This window comes from Catharus ustulatus, chromosome 14 (assembly GCF_009819885.2).
Source record: "Catharus ustulatus isolate bCatUst1 chromosome 14, bCatUst1.pri.v2, whole genome shotgun sequence".
In the NCBI taxonomy this organism is placed as follows: domain Eukaryota; kingdom Metazoa; phylum Chordata; class Aves; order Passeriformes; family Turdidae; genus Catharus; species Catharus ustulatus.
This window is the reverse complement of record NC_046234.1, coordinates 13508960-13526335: the sequence shown is the minus strand read 5'-3', so window position 1 is coordinate 13526335 and position 17376 is coordinate 13508960. Positions and strand designations below refer to the sequence as shown.

Here is a 17376-nt window from a genome sequence, read left to right as displayed (position 1 = left end):
TTTGACCTCTTAACTTAAACCAGCTGCCCTGCCAGACATCGAGTCTCATCTGTGCTGTGAAACCTTAACAGCTCTGCTCTGTGCTACTTTTATCTAGTTCGGAGCAATTTTCATTTCTTTAATGCCTAAGCAAATGTTTTGGGTCCCTGGATCAAAGCTCGAGAGCATCATTTACATACTGAGAGTGAGAAGGCAGCAGACTGGAGACCATCACTCATTACTGAAAGGATGATCATTGTTTGTTTAGCCCATTCCAAAATAATGGCTCTGCTGGGAACACCAACCCAGTATGCATCATATCTTTTATAGTATATATTAATTTAGTGTAGACATTAGACCATTGTTATTCTATCCATTTAATTCCCAGGTATTAGCATTCAGGATTGGTTTTAACTCACCACACATCTTTGTTATTTCATGATGTAAAATAAATAAAACTAGAGGCAAATATATTTTTTTGTACAAACGACTGTGAGAGAATGATAGATATAAGGCACAGGAACATCTTTATAATTTTAAGGTTTGAATTTCAGAACACAGTTTTCATTAAATGGTGCAATCCATTCATTTTGGAGATCCAAATGGAAGCAAATGAACTCAGTAGTTCTCATGCTTAGAATCTTTGTGATAAAATTGCCTATTATTGTGAGTGTAAATGTTTTCAAAATATTATGGACAGCTGGAAAAAATAGAAAAGACAGGAGAGGTTGCTCAAGGATGAAAACTATAAAGAAATCACCTCCAAACACCACATTTACCTGATGAAATTATTTGGAGAGAATTGTTTGAGAGGCAGGGGAAAATGAGGCAAGTCTTTTTTTTTTTTTTTTTTTTTTTAATGATGATGATGAATAGAGGTCTAAGAGAGTGTTTACAAACTATTTTCTTTGCTGCCTGCTGTGCATATTAGAAAATTCAGCTCTAGGCTAGCTGGCCAGGCAGAGAAACAGAGGGGACAAGGAAGCAAAAGCTGAGGTGCTGTGGTGGGGAGGGGGAAAGCTCAAACATTTCCAGCCCTACCTCGGATTGGGGTTTCCTGAAATGCAGCATCTCTGTGTAACATCAGTTGAGTATTGGAGTACATGGGTCAAACTGGGGGTGGCCAAACCCATGGTCCTACTTTTCCATGAAGGACAGGACACTGGGGATGGGGTGAAAGCCTTTAGCCAGAAACCCATGGTTTTGGGGCTTTTTTTTCGCTTTTTTTTTTTTTCTTGCAAGGCCTCACTGAACAGCCACCGGCAGCTGGAGGGCTAAACATCACTTGCATACAAATATACACAGGGCTGTAATCAGAGATAAATCCACAGAGCCCTTGTTGTTATTGTTTTATTTACAGAGCACTCGCGTTGTGCAGAGAGGTTTTGAAATATGCTGACAGAGAGAGCGCAGGTATTTGCTACCTGAATCAACAGAAACCACTTGGGGCATCAAGAAAAAGACAGCTCGGTGCCCAGCGATGAGAGCGTGTGCCGGGCACGCACGGGCACGCACCGCCGCTTCTCAGGCACGGGCACGGGGGCTCGGAGCACGCTCGATGTGCGCGACGGTCCCGGGCCAGTCCCGGTCCGTGCGTGGAGCGCAGTGCCGGTATGGCCCCAGTCCCGGTCCGTGCGTGGAGCGCAGTGCCGGTATGGCCCCAGTCCCGGTCCGTGCGTGGAGCGCGGTGCCGGTATGGTCCCAGTCCCGGTCCGTGCGTGGAGCGCAGTGCCGGTATGGCCCCAGTCCCGGTCCGTGCGTGGAGCGCGGTGCCGGTATGGTCCCAGTCCCGGTGCGGAGCGGAGCGGCCGCGTGGGGCGGTCCCGGCGAGGGTGGGAGGGGGTGATGCCGGTGCTGTCCCGGTGTCAGTGCTTGAGCGGAGCGGGGCGGTCCGGGAGTGGGGCGGTGTCTGTGCTGTCCCGGTGCCGCTGCCGTCCCAGTGCCGGTGCTGTCCCGGTGCTGTTCCGGTGCCGGTGCTGTCCCGGTCCCGGTACCGGAGCAGCCGCGCGGGACGATCCCGGCGGGGCGTTACCGGTGCTGCCCCGGTGCCGGTGCCGTCACAGTGCTGGTGCCGTCCCGGTGCTGTCCCGGTCCCGGTGCTGTCCCGGTACCGGAGCCGCCGCGCGGGGCGGTCCCGGTGGAGCGGTGCCGGTGCTGTCCCGGTGCCGGTACGGTCACAGTGTCGGTGCTACCCCGGTGCCGGTGCTGTCCCTGTCCCGGTACCGGAGCAGCCGCGCGGGGCGGTTTCTGGGGGACGGCGCCGGTGCTGTCCCGGTGCTGTCCCGGTGCCGGTACGGTCACAGTGCCGGTACGGTCACAGTGCCGGTGCTGTCCCGGTGCTGTCCCGGTGCCGGTGCTGTCCTTGTCCCGGTACCGGAGCAGCCGCGCGGGGCGGTTTCTGGGGGGCGGTCCCGGTGCTGTCCCGGTCCCGGTGCTGTCCCGGTGCTGTCCCGGTGCCGGTACGGTCACAGTCCCGGTGCTGTCCCGGTGCCGGTACCGGAGCCGCCGCGCGGGGCGGTCCCGGCGGGGCAGTGCCGGTGCTGTCCCGGTGCTGTCCCGGTGCCGGTGCCGGAGCCGCCGCGCGGGGCGGTCCCGGCGGGGCGGGGGCGGGGCCGGGAGGGGGCGCGGCCGCGGGGGGCGGGCGGAGGCGCGCGGCGGGGCCGGGCGCGGGGGCTGCCGGGAAGGGCCGTGGGCAGCGGCGGGCGATGGCGGCGGCGCGGGTTCCCCCGCGGCGGCGACGGCGGCGGCGGCTCTGAGCGAGGCGGCGGCGGCGATGCGCGGCGCTCCCGGCGACGATGGAGGACCGGTCCCACAAGGTGCTGCTGGCGCTGGTGATGCTCTTCCTCTTCGCCGTGATCGTGCTGCAGTACGTCTGCCCGGGCACCGAGTGCCAGCTCCTGCGGCTCCGCGCTCTCAGCCCCGCCGCCGCCGCCGACCCGTACCGGGCGGAGGACGAGACGCCGGCGCGTTTCGTTCCCCGTTTCAATTTCTCCGCCGACGACTTGCTGCGGCGGGTGGACTTCAACATCAAGGGGGACGACCTGATCGTGTTCCTGCACATCCAGAAGACGGGCGGCACCACCTTCGGGCGGCACCTGGTCCGCAACATCCAGCTGGAGCAGCCCTGCGAGTGCCGCGCCGGCCAGAAGAAGTGCACCTGCCACCGGCCCGGCAAGCGGGAGACCTGGCTCTTCTCCCGCTTCTCCACCGGCTGGAGCTGCGGGCTGCACGCCGACTGGACCGAGCTCACCAACTGCGTGCCCTCCGTGGTGGACAGCAAGAAGGAGGTGCGGCTCCGGCCCTCCAGGTGAGGCCGTGCCCCGGGGGCTCCCCGTGCGCCCCGGTCCGTGCGCGGTGTGCGGCGGGACGGGCGATGCGCGCTGTGGCGGGGATGCTGCGGGAGGAGGAGGAGGAGGGAGCGCGGTGTGAGCCGAGCATCCCGGCTGGAGCGGTGTCACCTCCGGCAGCCGCTCCGCTCCGCTCCGCTCCGGCGCTGCCGCGGTGCCGCACGGCCAGCCCCGCTCCGGTTGGAAGCGTTGTCCCGCCGGCTGGCGCGGCTGTGACCGCCCGTGGGTGATGAGCCCGGTGACACAGGAACAGGCCTGGCAGCCGCACAGCTTGGGGACCCCCGGAGCGGCTCTCGCAGGAGAGAGAGCGCTCCGGCTGCCTGCGAGCTTCCTCCGGAGCTTCTCGTGTAGCTCCAGCCTAGAATTAGTGTTGGTTTAGGGAGTGTTGGCGAGCTACTGTATCTTTTGGTACCTGAAGTTTGGCTTCAGAATGGCGGCCTTAAAATTAAAGGTTACTGTTATGGCTCAGTTACCCGCAAATATTTACATTGTTCTTCAGCCCTAACCTTGGTTATTTTGTGCTTGCATTTTGAATTTTAGTGGCGCTGATGTCTCTGTATCCCTGGATCTTCCTTTGAAGTTGCCAGTCTATCCTGACCATAGCAAGGGCTTCCATAAAAGTTGCTCCTGCCTTTCAGAAGCCCGGCTGCCTTTTCCCCCGAGCAGTGAGGACCTGCTTCCTCCGCTCCCAGAGCTCTTTGATCAGAGCCCACCTTCGGCTGTAACAGGCTCGGGGGCTTGTCTGGGGCTGTGCATGCAGCTGTGCTGTGTAGCAGAACTGCTCAGGGTTTCACTGTCTTTTCCCCTTTTTTTTGTGGGAAAGTAGAAACTAGAGTATCACTGCTATTGCACTGTGAGACTAATGGCAGGTCCTTTTACAAAGAGGCTACTGTTGTATATCATGCTATCTGAAGTCAAGTCTAAGCACAGATTCACTTGAAATACAAAGCAATTTCTTTCTAGAATTCCTTTTATATAGTGTGACACTACACTGCCATCTAGTAGAAAAATGCTTAGCATCATTATGGTCCTGTACCCAAGGAGCAGCTCTTCATCAGACTTGGCTATTGTGATTCCTGCTCTTTTGTCTTCCCTACTGCTTTGAATTTTAATTGTCCAATTTTTGTGACATCCCATTTGCTAACATCAGGACCAATTCCTTGCCCTTTGGGTCTGTTAGCTTCCTGGTTTTAGGCTGCTGAGCCTTGCAGCTGCATAGTTTATTTTACCTGTCCTATAAAGATGTTGTTTGTCAGCAAAAACATAAATCACATAATGTGTGCTCTGCTTTGCTGTGCTGCTTCCAGTGATACGTGTTTCTCTTTCCCCAGAGATGGGCCTGGCCTGCAAAGCTTTAGCTGTGGGTCAGGGATTTCCTTCCTTTCCCAGAGACAAGTCTGTCTGTGCTTGGTCTTGGCTGTGCCCTCCAGAAAAATGGGAGGCTCCTTGTCCTGAACCCACCACCCCCAGAAGGGGGAAGGGAACATCAGGCTCAGAGAGCTAGGATGTTGTCTGCAGCTTTTGGCTTTGTATTTTTTTTCCCTTTGTTGGATACCAGACATGCTTCCCTGAGTTGAAATGGAAGCAGTGCATGTACCTGCTCAGGAGTTCAGAGCAATGGTTCCTCATCCCATAAACAATGTACTCTGTCACAGCTGACTTCTGAGAGGTCGCTAGGACTTGGGACTGAAGCCAGGAGAGAGGGAGGAAAATGAAGCTGTGATGATTTTGTGTTAGGTAGAGGTCTGCTCTCTCAAAGCCTTTGAAATTATATTATACTTTTAATAACCTAATTACACAGCTTGCTGGATAGCTACAGTTATTCTCAAAAAAAAAGTCTTGACAAACAATTATTTGGACTCCAATTTCTAGCTGTTTAAAAAATAGAGGAAGAGAAGTTCTTACATGAACAATACTCCTTTCAAGTCTCTCTGCCCATTTCAATACCTCGTTTTTAATTTTAGTTTGTGTTCTCAATTTAGCAGTGGTTCACCTGACAACTGGTTAATTAGCAGCTCTGCCTACTGCCAGTAACAGACAGAAAGTCTAAGCCCTTTCTGGGCAGATAAAAGCTGCTTTCAGAGCAGCAGTAGGTGTGGGATAGGGGTGTCTAAGCTGGGAAGCCCTGCTGGCTTCAAGTGGGGTCAGCTTGGCTATTCCTGAACTGAGGTTTTTAGGGGGAGGCCTGACCATCCTGGATCGTGTGTGCTGGTGGGAAGGGAAAGGAAAGGAAGTCACAGCCCTGCTGTGCAAATCCTGAGAGAAGGGAAAGCAACTTGGAGGAGTGCAAGGCCCATTCAGGGAGCATTGTGAGGGCAGGGAGAAGGATTCAATCAGGAGCAGAGAAGAATTTTCTCAAGCGAACCTTGGCTTGACAAAGGTGGAAATTCCTGTATTTATAGTTGAGATAATTGAAAAGTTAGACCTGTTGTGAGAGTGATTTGAACTCCTTGGCAGCTGCATCAAGCAGTCTGTAGTTACTGTCTTGGAGCTGTGTAGCCTTGTCTGGAAATACCCAAATGTTCCATCAAACCTTTTAGCTCGCACCTATGTGTGATTACTTGGCACAGGTGTTTGTCTTGTCAGGCGTGGTGAGTCTGCTTGTCAGGTTGCTGGTTACCTGGTCTGGTCTCTAGGGGACTTTTTGTTTAAAAGTTGAGCCTTTGTTAGTCTGGAGGAAACTCTGTCCTGGACCATGCTGTGCCCAGCACCAGGTACAGAGCATCCCTGTGGTAGGGTGTGGTGGGACCAGCCTGGAGGGTGTGCACATGAAGAACCTTGCTGCCTACAGTATCTGCTCTTAGTTCTGTTAGTAGTCTGCCTCTTTTCTCTGGGAATTGCAGGTTTGGTGTTCAGATTCCTTCACTGGAGCAGTAGAAATACTCAGGATGGTTGTTCTGCTTTAACACAATCCTGAGGTGGATTTAACACCATGGTGCTTTCCTGTCTGTGAGCATACAGGTTCCCAAAACTTCCTTTCCTTTGTAATGGTGGCTTGTGCTCCCTAATAAGTATCAGACAGGTAAATAGATCTTCTCCTTCTCTGGTTCTTTCTACCCTGGGTGTGCAGGGAGGGATTTTTGAGCTTCTCTCCTTGGATCCCATTGGAGTGCATGTTCTCCCTGCTCCTGTTCCTGTTTGTCTCCTGTTCCATCAGCCCTGCTCACCACTGCAGCATCCAGAAATCACACAAGAGTGAAGGGGGAAGGTATAGGCAAAGTTGATGCTTTCAGTGCTTTGGATCTGCCACTTGGGAGGTGGGTGGAATGGGCCGATGGTGGTGGCAGAAAGGAGGGGATTGTCTCAGCTTCTTGGCACCAGTGGTGAGAAAGGAGAAATGTGCTTTTTCCTAGTCATGAGTGACTGACTTGGGTCACTTGATTGATTGTGGAAGCCTCAAAGCTTTTGGCACACTGAACGGAGGCAGCATCCAAAGTAACTGTGCATCACAGAACAGAGATTTCTCTCAGCTCTGGCTAATTATTATGGGAAGTGTCTACTGAAGTTGTCTATAGCAGTAAATCCAGTGGCACCACTGCAAGAAACAAAAGGCCTTGAGGTTAGACAGGAAACTGTAGTGAGACATAGGAGCAAGTACAGGTACCAACATTCTTAAGTGGTGTCATGGCTTTGTCCCCTCGTTGGGTGAGAGATGAGGTTGTGGTTGAAGGTCAGGCTGTATTTGATGTTCCTCCTGGGTAGCATTAAAGGAAGGAGATGTTCCCTGTTGAAAGGAGAAGGAGCTTGTAGAACTGCCTCTGGAGCCAGGAAGTCTGAGATTGGAAGAAACTTGGTGCTGCTGGTCCAAGCCTGTTGGACCAGGCTGGTGCCTGCTGGCTTTTGGGAGGCCTGATGTTGGCACCAGTTGGGATGTGGGGCAGAAGCCACTGGCAATGTGGGTGTTCTTATCTTGTCCCTGCGTGTTACTGAAACCCTTCCAGGTTGAGTCTTACAAAAATCTGGAAAAAAAAGGTTGAAACATTTCCTAGCAAACTGGAAACTGTGTGTCTCTGTTGGCTGAACAGATTAATCCAAATGCTCTTGAACGTGTGGAGTCATCTACTCTGGGTCTGCAGTACTGCGTCTGGGTTGGGGTTAGTTTAGTTGTTAGTTTTCCCCAGGGTGAGTTTTTGTCATGGTGCTGTGTGTACCTAGCTACAAAGGTGCTGGTAACAGTTTCCCAGTAAACTATTGGTGTGGAGAGGGAAAACCTTCATGTGGCACTGCCAGGGAGAGAAAAGTCATTTGCAGAGTTTGGTTCTTAGCAGCTGTTGAGTGTGCCTGTCTCTACTGCAGAGGTGTTACATAGCTGAGCAAGTGGATGAACTCCTTGTTTCACCTGTGGTGGTGGAATTGGGGAATAGTTAAGGCCCATAAATCAGCTCTAAACTCGTTATGGGCTGAAGAGATGCTTGGCACCCCAAGACTTTGGGTGGATAATGCAGGCTGTGGCAGGAGATGGATGATTTAAAACCTCTGGAGCTGGTGGAGCAGACACCATTTCCAAGGACAGAGTCCCCCAGTGCTGCTGGTTTTGGGGTGAAACCTGGGGGGATGCTTGGGGAGAGAGGGGACCAGCACAGCTGAGCTGGAGGCTGTGAGTGAGGAGATGGGGTGACCTGCTCTGGCTTGGGCTCTGGCCAGAGCACCAAGAGGATGCCTGCCTGCCTGCCCTTGAAATACACATCACTGGGAAAACTCCCTGGGAAAAACTCAGCAACAGCAAAAAAAAAAACCCCAAAACAACAAACCACCAAAAACACCAAACCAAAAAAAAACCCCAAAAAATCCCCAACAAAACAAACCAGAGTTTTGCAGAGATGCTGCCAGGCCTGAGTGACTCTGAGCTGCTTCACTGATCTGCAAGATTTCCTAATGACCCTGCTTGTTTCAGCCTGGTGGTTGCAGGGTGGGATTTGCAGTGGGTACTATTCTGCCACCCACAAATGTGCACTTCCAGCAGCTGAATTTTCCTGCTTGGCACCTGTTGGGACCAAAGCAATAGGAGCAGTGGATCAGCCTACAGAGTGAAAAAGGAGATTTGTAGGGAAGGACAAGGGTTTCTTTTCATAAGTACAAGTGTTTCCTTCACCTAATCCCATTACAAGGTCTGATCTTGAAAGGCTTGGTTATAAACTTATGTTCTTGGGTTTTTTAGGTTTGGGCTATAGGACTTGTAAAGCTCTCTAAATTGGTATTGCTGGTTTTGCAGATAAAGTGTGAGACTTCTTAAAGGGATTAAAAAATAATTTTTCGTATTAGGTCTCTTCAGTTCTCCTCTAATAAAGTGCAAATTGACTTTTAGTTATTTGAAAGTATGTTTCCTACTGCCTTTAAGTTTGGAGAATTTCTTGTGGGTAGAGAGAAGGCATTAATTGTTGCAGAAATAAATCCCAGTGATTGCAGTAGAGCAAGATGTGAGGCATAGGTGTTACACCTTGAATTGTTTATTCCATGTTATCTGAGTTGGTCCTCCCTGAAGAATAGATTGAGAATTTGAACACTGTGGCATGGGGCTACTGTACTAAGACATGATTACTTTTTATTAGAAGGGTACCTTTCTGCTAATTTTTCTTTTGGAATTTATAAATATTCAAATTAAACTATAAATAAATGCTGTGACTGTATTAAAACAGACACAGATTGTGCCTTGTGATCCCTCTTGATAACTTTATAACCTTTAATAAAGATTATCAAAGGCGCTTGGAAGTCAGGCGTTACCAATAAGTTATTTTTAATAAAAGACAGATTTTTAAGTTTAACAAGTTGAGCATTTGTTCTGAGACATATTAACTGAGATTAATTTGTGCTTCATTTATTTAATCTGAATTGTCAGGAATCATGTTCTCTACTGATGTAAATGTCAGCAAAAAGGACTTATTAGTAGATTTGATTGCTTTTTAAATTTAACTAGCAGAGATGCACTGGCATGCCTAAGAGAATTGGTCTGTTTCTGTGAACAGTTCAGTGCCTAATGAATCACTTCAATGTACTTTTCTGAAGGAAAGCAGAGCAATTTAAATGTGCAATACATTGATTTACCTCAAATGGATTAGGCCTCTGTGTGCAATCCTTTGCATTAATTTACTTTCTCCACAACTGTAATAATAAAGGCAGCATTTCTGTATGGCATTGGGCCAAATTAGCTCATATAACTTGCTAGAAAGCAAAAATAATTAATATGGGGCTGAAAATGTTGGAATAGGTCTTTCTGAGAAGACACAGGCTTTGGGAAGTGCAGCAGGGTCCAGGATGCCTCTGGAGGAGCCATGCTGGGCTGGATGGAACCCATGTCAAATTAACCTTGTGTCAAAGGTTTCCTTGACATTTTTATGGAAAAAAAAATATATTTTTATGTATTTGTCATTTGGTGCAACTCCAAGAGATTTTGGTGATGTGGACAGGTTTATCTTTTTTAAATTACTGAAGAAATAATGCAAAAACTTGTAACATATTGAGCTTATGTTATTCCTGCAGGAACTTTTCAGTCATCTCTTCCCCTCCTATAAGCTCAACCTGCTGAGCAGCTGAGCAGCCAGGGTGCAAAACTCCGGGTAATTCCTTATTTAACCACTTTGCTGCAGCAAATGGTGCCTGGGCTTTGTTTCACTCTGCAGGGCAAGCAGCCCTCAGCCATTTTTGGAATTGCCATTGTTGGCTCCTTACATGTGAGGATTAATCTCCCTTTTCCTTCTCCATCAGTTAATTCCCATTGCAGGGAAGCAAAGCAGGGGAGCATCCCCAGCTGCTGCCGTTGTTCCTCGGGAGCTGGGTCCTTGCTCCCAGTTTTGGGATGGAATTCTTGCCTGAGTCTGCTGCATTCTGGATTGAGCAAAGCCAACCAGGGCAGGAGATGTGTGACTCTCCTTTTCTATGGAGGCAGCACGGTGATTGGGATGGGGGGAAAATGCCATTCCTGCCTTCCTCTTCCTCCTCCTCTTCTTCCTTGGCAGCTGGCAAGCGTGGATTACTGTCTGTGATTGACTTGCTGATGCTGGCAATTGTACATTGTGTTCTGCGACTAATAGGGTAGCACCAAATTATTCAGGCGTTATTGAAACAAATCACATTTGTGATGAGTAATAAGTAGGAGACTTTGGTATTTATGAATAATTAACACGGTAAAGTTTTTCTTAGACATGAAGAAATTATTTAATTTCTACTGTGAACACTCTGTAAAATTAATGAAAGATAATTGCATTTGCTAATGTGAGACTAAGAAGCCAAAGCAATCTATTCTTTTGCATTTAAGTTCATATTGCTGATGTAAACAGCCAATGTAGAACTCCTTTAATTCATTTTCATTGGGTGGGACCTGTGTTTAACATCGAGGGGCATGTGGAAATAGAAAGTCTAAACATTAATTTGCTGTTGCCTTTTCCGTCCATTACCATATCTCTGGGTGGATAGTGAATATATGCATATAACAAGATAATGTTTGTGAGTAAGTGGCATTTAGGACCAGCTTTTTTTCTTCTTCCCTGACTTTAGCCTTCTTTCTCAGCTGTTCACGCTTTTAAAGACAGAATCCATTTAAGCTATTATATACAACTTTGAGTGAAATCTCTTTCTTAGTCTTGAAAAAAATCATTAGTCTTTAGAGGTCTATAAATCATAAGATCCATTAGGGGTGAGACTCAAATCATGTTACTTCTTACTTCTCAGCTGCTTATCCAACTCTGAAGGAGCCAAACTTTTGATGTAATATAACTAAATATATGCAGCTCCGAGGGAGATAATCTTGTGGCATAAATGATTTTGCACATCTCCATAAAGGCATGAAGAAGAGTCTGCCTTTCGTGAGATCCTTGTAGCAAATGCTCCTAATTTCCCGTAATCAAAAGGATTGTGCAGTTTTGATGCTCTTAGAGGTCCAAGTAGCTGGAAGATCAGTTCTGCCATAACTCCATTTTTTTGGGCCAAGTTAAAGCATTGCAAGGCTCCCAGCAATGGCAAGCTGCTCATTCAGTGCTACTTGAGCTGCAAGATCCTTCGGCAGACGCCCAAATCGAGTGACTAAAACTCTCTCTGCCACTGATTATTTTCTCCAGCCTTCCTTGGGTTCAGAGAAAAGCAACTCTTTTAACCCCCCCTGTTAAGCAAAACAATGTTTCCTTGGTCAGAGCCAGAGAAGCTGCTTTTGAGAGTTTCTTTTTCAGGGTAACTGAGGGGAGAGCATTTCCTTTTGCCTGTGGGAAAGTTAGTCCCTGGAGCAATCCCAAGCCATTCTGAGGTTGCAAGGTTTTTTTTGTTGTGGGTTCAGAGAAAGTTGTTTGGAATAAGCTTGTGTCCTGCTTAAGCAAAACCTCCCAGGTACTAACTTTATCATACTTTTTTGCCAGCAGTTAACTCATCTTGATGCTGTGGGTGTTCTCCTCCCCATGGAGGAGGACTGAAATGGGGCTGGAGGTGGGAGGAGGCATCTGTCCCTGCAACATTTCCAGAACAGCAGCAGTTTTTGTTCCTCCTGGAACTAATTCCACCAACTGTAGAAGGGGAGGAAGATGCCTGTGTGGCTTCTGCCTTTCCCAGAGCTGTTTCTTTTCCTGTGGGGGTGTTTGGTCTAATCAGAACAGTGGTAGCACAGAGAAGGGAGAAGACACAAGCACTCAAGGAAATGTCAGACACAACAGGATGTGCCTGCTGGATGGTAGCTGAGTGATTTGCAAAAACATAAATGGCATAAATTAGTCTTTTACTCCTTTAATTCTTGTGTGCTGCAAGTCAGTCTCTGGTGAGAGAAGAAGCTTGTTGTTGGCATGGTCACCCCATTTTCTCTTTTCCTAAGTGCACATCTTTAGCCAAAACTTCAGTGGGTTTGGGTTTTATATTTTGGTGATTTATTTGGCCAATAAAATGTGGGGTAGAATTTTTGCTTTCAAATGCAGCTATCTGTAAGGCTCAGTTGTTTGGCTTTCAGGTGATGTGTTGCTGCTGGACTCTGTATGCTGGTTCTCATCTACCTGAAAGAAAAGTGGTACATAAACATGAGGGTGGGATTTGAGAAGCCAGAACGTTATACCTGGGATGAGTCCTGTCTTCACCAACTCTGTCATCTCCTCTCAGCCACTGCCTTATCTGTGTAATTCAGCTCTTTGCATGAGGATATCTTTCCATCTGTACATAGCATAAAGGATGTTGGGTTTCCTAGCCTGACTGCTTTGCTGCCTGTATGTGACTAGTCCTAGGTGGAGGCACTGGAAATATTTGTGTTCAGTTTGAATTTAAGGAAGCTGTAGTGTTGAAATATAAAACCAATGTGCTTTAGTGACAGATGACTCCAGCCTGCCATGTATGTGCTGGTGTCCTGGGAGGGTTGTGGTGTTCCTTCCCTTCCCAGGAAGGTGGGAGAGAAGCTCCCTGTCCACATGGCTGCTGGTGTGGGGTCACACCACTCAGTGCTTCTAGGCCAGACCTCTTGTATGATCTTGTTTTCACTTCTTTTCATGGATGAATCAGTGTACAACTCTGCTTTTTGAAAGGAACAACTTGGTAAGATCCTAAGCCTGGTACAGTTGTCCTAAAGTAAGATCCAATCATGCTCTAATGGTGTGTTTGTGAACCTGGTGACTGAAGGATGCAGTGAAGAAAGCCAGGACCTGCACTCCAAACAGGAGATTTTGGGTATCTGACACCACATGTCGTGACCAAAGTCAGTAGGAATGAAACTGCTGTGCCTTAAGCTGTTGCTTTGTCTGGTGGCTGTCAAGGCTGCAGCTCTCAGAGTGGAGGGGACTAGACCATCAGAAGGCACAGTGGTAGCAGAGACCTAGGAGAAACTTCACTTCTTTGATAGGAGACTTCCTTCAGAAGTCACAGTTCATCAGTTCCTTGTATCTCTTAAACTGTTAATTTCCAAAACTGTCCTGTATTGCCATTTAAGTCAGTCCTGCTTCAGATAGACCCCAGATGAGCCCATAAACATAACTAATGGATTTTGTGAAGTAGAGTTATGAAAGCTTTTTCATCCCATTTCCAGAGAAGACGCAGAAAACAAAAGAGTAGTTGCACCTGCAGCTGCTTTTCCTGAGATGAGCCAGCCTTCTACTGGCTCCCTTTCCATGCTGATAGTTGCATTTTGGATGTCAGCAGTGTTCTGGATTGGAATACGAGCACTCTCAGAATTTTATGGCTAGAGACAACTTCCTCACTGAGTTAGATTTATAGGGTAGTGCTGATAAAACCTGCTGGAGATTGGAGCTAGCAGTGATGCAGAAGAGCTGAACAAGAGGGCAGTGGCTCGGGATGAGTTTTGACTGGGGAACAGTTCTGCAAGCTGCTTTGTCACCCAGAATTTTGTGGCATGGTCAACATGCTACCACATGCAAGAAGAAATCTCAGTTTTGCTAGAAATACAGAAAATGCAGGAAATATGTCAGCACTGCCCTGTGTTTTGAATTAGTGAGCTATTTTGTTGCTTGCAAGAATGAAAGTGTATTAACTATCCTTGTCTGTGACCATGGCTGGTTGCATTTGGCCAGGGGTTTGGTACAATACAGCTTTTGGAAAAATCTGCCATAAATATTTTTAAATTTATTTATTGGGACGTTTAAGTGAAGGCGCATAATTGTGCTGGTATTTCTGGAGATGGGATCAGAGGGAGGTTGTGCATCACTAGGTTTAAGAGGCACACAAACTGTCTTGTCAAACCTGAACTCTGTTGTGTTAACAAAAGTACTCAAATATCTTGCTTAAGCATAGACTCTAAAGATTTAGATTTATTGCTCAGGACCTTGCAGAATAGGGATCAGTAGTGGTGTCAGCATGTTTTGTTGCCCTGGAGTGGCCAAGTTTTGTGCTCTGCACACTTGGGGTTCTTTGTGTTTGCTCTTGTTTGTGATGCCAGCTTTCCCCTGCTGTAATTCTTGCTGCCTTATACCTTGGGGGTGCTCAGTGCTGCAGCTGTGAGTGCACCAAGACAAGCAGAGGGTGCAGGGTCTAGAGACTTGCTGAGACAAGTGAAAGTTGAGATTCCCTGTCGCAGGACCCAAAGACCTGGGGAGCAGCTTGGGTAATTTGATGCATCCATGTGATTGATGTCCATCCCGGCTGCTATATCAGCCTTGGATTGGGGACCTGGAGAGCCAAAAGCAGCAGCTCTTTCAGACTCTGTGTAACAGCCAGGCCTCTGCAGGAGAAGGCTGTAGGAAGAGATACCTTTCTAGGCAGGTTTGTTTGAGGGTATAGGCAAAAATGGGAGTTTTAGATCCCTTTTCCATCAGCATCTGAAAGAGCACACTAAAATGGCCAGCTCTGTTTGACCTGAATCCAGACCTCCCGTCAGCCAATCCTTTTTATAAAATTGGTCAGTGTATCAGGCAGCCTAGAGAAAAAAACACAGAAAGGACTTAAGAATAACTGAGCTCATGGTGAGATAAAAATTTCTCAGAGCCTGGATTATGGAAGGATCCGGTTATTTGTGAAATATATAAGCAGATTCTCTGGCTTGGCTGCAGAGGCTCAGCAGTCGTGCTGGAGGATTTGATTGTGTGCTCAGCCCATCCTACTGCTCTCCTAGGTACAGCTGAGTCTGGAAATTGAAGTTTAAGGCTGATGACAACTTGCGTATTAAATGTTACAAATTAACTGTACTTTGGAAATTGCAATTAAGGCTTTTTAAAAGTAATCTAAGGCTCACTTGTTTCTTCTCCAAAGGGTTACTTTTGCTTTTCCCATCATGTTACATTATTTTTCTGGAATTAGCAGAACATTTTTGCTTCTGCTTTTCCTCATGTATCATCTGATGTCAGGAAGGTGAATTGCTTCCTGCTATAAACCTCTGTAATCATAGAAGAGTTATGGGTATAAAGTGCAGTATCATACTTTATTTTTTCCCTTACAGTAAAAATATTTAATGTCTTATAAAATGGTCCATCAAGGCAAGTGATATTCTGGTCTCTTTACTCTTGTGATTAAAACTCTTTTAAAGGATATTTGTATGTCTCAGTACATACTGGAGTCCCAGTACTTTTAGTTGTTTATAATGGGGGTTAGATTGGTTAAACCTGAGGTCTGTCACCTCATGATGATGGGCACTCAAGCTGAAATCTGATCATCAGGGGATGATCATGTCACAGTCTGTGAAATGAGTTGCTATTTTTTGGCAGCAGGTGTTATCAAAATTCTTTCCTGTGACTTTCAAGTATTTGGCTTTCCAAGAACCTTTGAGAGCAGCTTTGGGGTGGGAACCTCATCTCCTCCCACCAAACACTCAGCAGGCAGAAGTCACTGGACACACTTGAGCATTTACAGCTGTCTTGCCTGTCTAGGACTGTATCTTTTAAGGCATGGCTAATAATTTCGATTACAACAGAGGACTGACTTAATTTCCTATGGAAAGGGGAAACAGGCACCTGGGATGCAATATAAAGGCAGGAGTTGCAGTTCTGGGCTGCTGGAAGTCATTCCCTTTTTGTATTTGTGGAAGTTTGTGTTGGGCTTTATTACAGGATTTGGGAGATGTGCTTTCTTGTGGATTTAGGTTACTGTAGGATTTATAGGAGCTGAAGAGTACATTGTGTCCCCAGGGCATGACCTGTGCTAGAGTAAGTGATCCAAAATCTGCAGTGTGATAACTGCTGGGAGCCAATTTTGGATGTTTGGAGAAGTGAGGAGCAGAAGACAGACTTTTTAGCTCATGTGGACAACATCCTTTTCTTTTGCAAGTGGTTTTTCATCTTTGCTTGAGCAGCTGGGATGAAACATCCCTTTCTGCTGAGGACAAAAGCAAAACCCTTCACTTTAATGCCGGTAGCAGGGCTGGGATATGCTGCAATCACTTGGCTTTGATCCTTGGTTGTGGTGTAGGAGTGCACAGTACAGCTCAGGAAAGTGTAGTGGTGAAGTGTTGTTGAGTCCCTGGTTTAGACTGACGCCTGGTTACTGGCCCAGAGTAAGATGAGATCACTCCAGGCTGCAAATGCTGCTCTCTGGGGTCACCTGCAGCATCCCAGCCCAGCCACCTCTTCCTCACCCCCTGTTCCCAGGTGCCCCCTAGGCAGGGAGACTGGAGTTAAATTTTCTGGGAGGACTGTCAAAAAGTTGTCTGTTCCCTCCCTGCTTGAAGATTGGGTTTGTTTTATGGCCTTTTATTTTCTACACAGTTTTTGTGCTATTTGAGCAGCCTTTTTGCAAGCTCCACCGCTCCTTCAGCTGGGAGCAGGGCTTCTACCTAGAAGAGATTTTGTGGCAAAATTTATTGTGCTGTACTTGAACACTAACCTGAGTGGATTTTCCCCTTCTCTCTTTAAACAAGCTTTTTTTCTTTTTTTCTTTTTTTTTTTTTTTTCACTAATGGAAAATTTCAGCTTGTCTTCCGCTTAAACACAGTTCAAACTTTTCCAGGAAAAGGGAATGAATCAATAACATTTTCCTCTTTTGCTTCTTGTATGCTTAGCTAATTGTATTGTTTTGTTGTGGTTTTGATTGCATAAAGGCTTTTTTCTGGCATCATTTTCTGCATAAGAGAGGGCAGACAAGATCTCTAAGGTGCCTCTCCCTCAGAAGCTGTGTTATCCCCAGACCTTCAGTCTGGAAATTGCAGCTTTAGGAAGAGGCTGAATCTGAACAAGGGGAAACAATTCTTACAGTGCATTGTTCTCCTGTGGACTGAGGAGTTTTCATTCAAATGATGTGCAGGGATGAGCATCCAGGAGCACAGGATGTCTCTGAGCTTACCCTTTGGCAGCAGGGAGAGGCAGCTTCCTTCCACAGCTCCCAGGCAGCCTCTTGGTGCTCCTCATTTCCTTACTAGCTGCCCCTCACTCTCTTTGCAGATCCCAGCACTGTCCTAGAGGTTTGTTCTTAATTGTTTCACCTTTCACATAATCTCAATGCTCTCTAGATTGATGTCTTGAAGCATGGGTTTAAAAATCAAATGGTAAATGACTGCACTCCAGTGGATGTTATTGCACCAGACATTATGTTTTAGAAGTCACTGTGGTTAAGTGGAGTATCTCTGGAATCTTGTTTTTATCAAGACATTTATGTTCCCATCTAATTTTTGTGGAGAGTCGTTTAGACGTTTTCCAGATTAGAGCATAATGGAACT

General features: G+C 47.4%; 1 protein-coding gene across 1 annotated transcript in view; it reads left to right on the top strand.

Moving 5' to 3' along the window:
- The first annotated feature begins 2661 nt into the window (after window positions 1–2661).
- HS6ST2 (heparan sulfate 6-O-sulfotransferase 2) overlaps window positions 2662–17376 on the top strand; it is a 127505-nt gene continuing 112790 nt past the window's right edge. Inside the window, exon 1 of the mRNA XM_033072591.2 lies at window positions 2662–3286. Coding sequence (XP_032928482.1) covers window positions 2775–3286 — 512 coding nt within the window. The 5' untranslated portion in view covers window positions 2662–2774. The remainder of the gene's footprint in view (window positions 3287–17376) is intronic.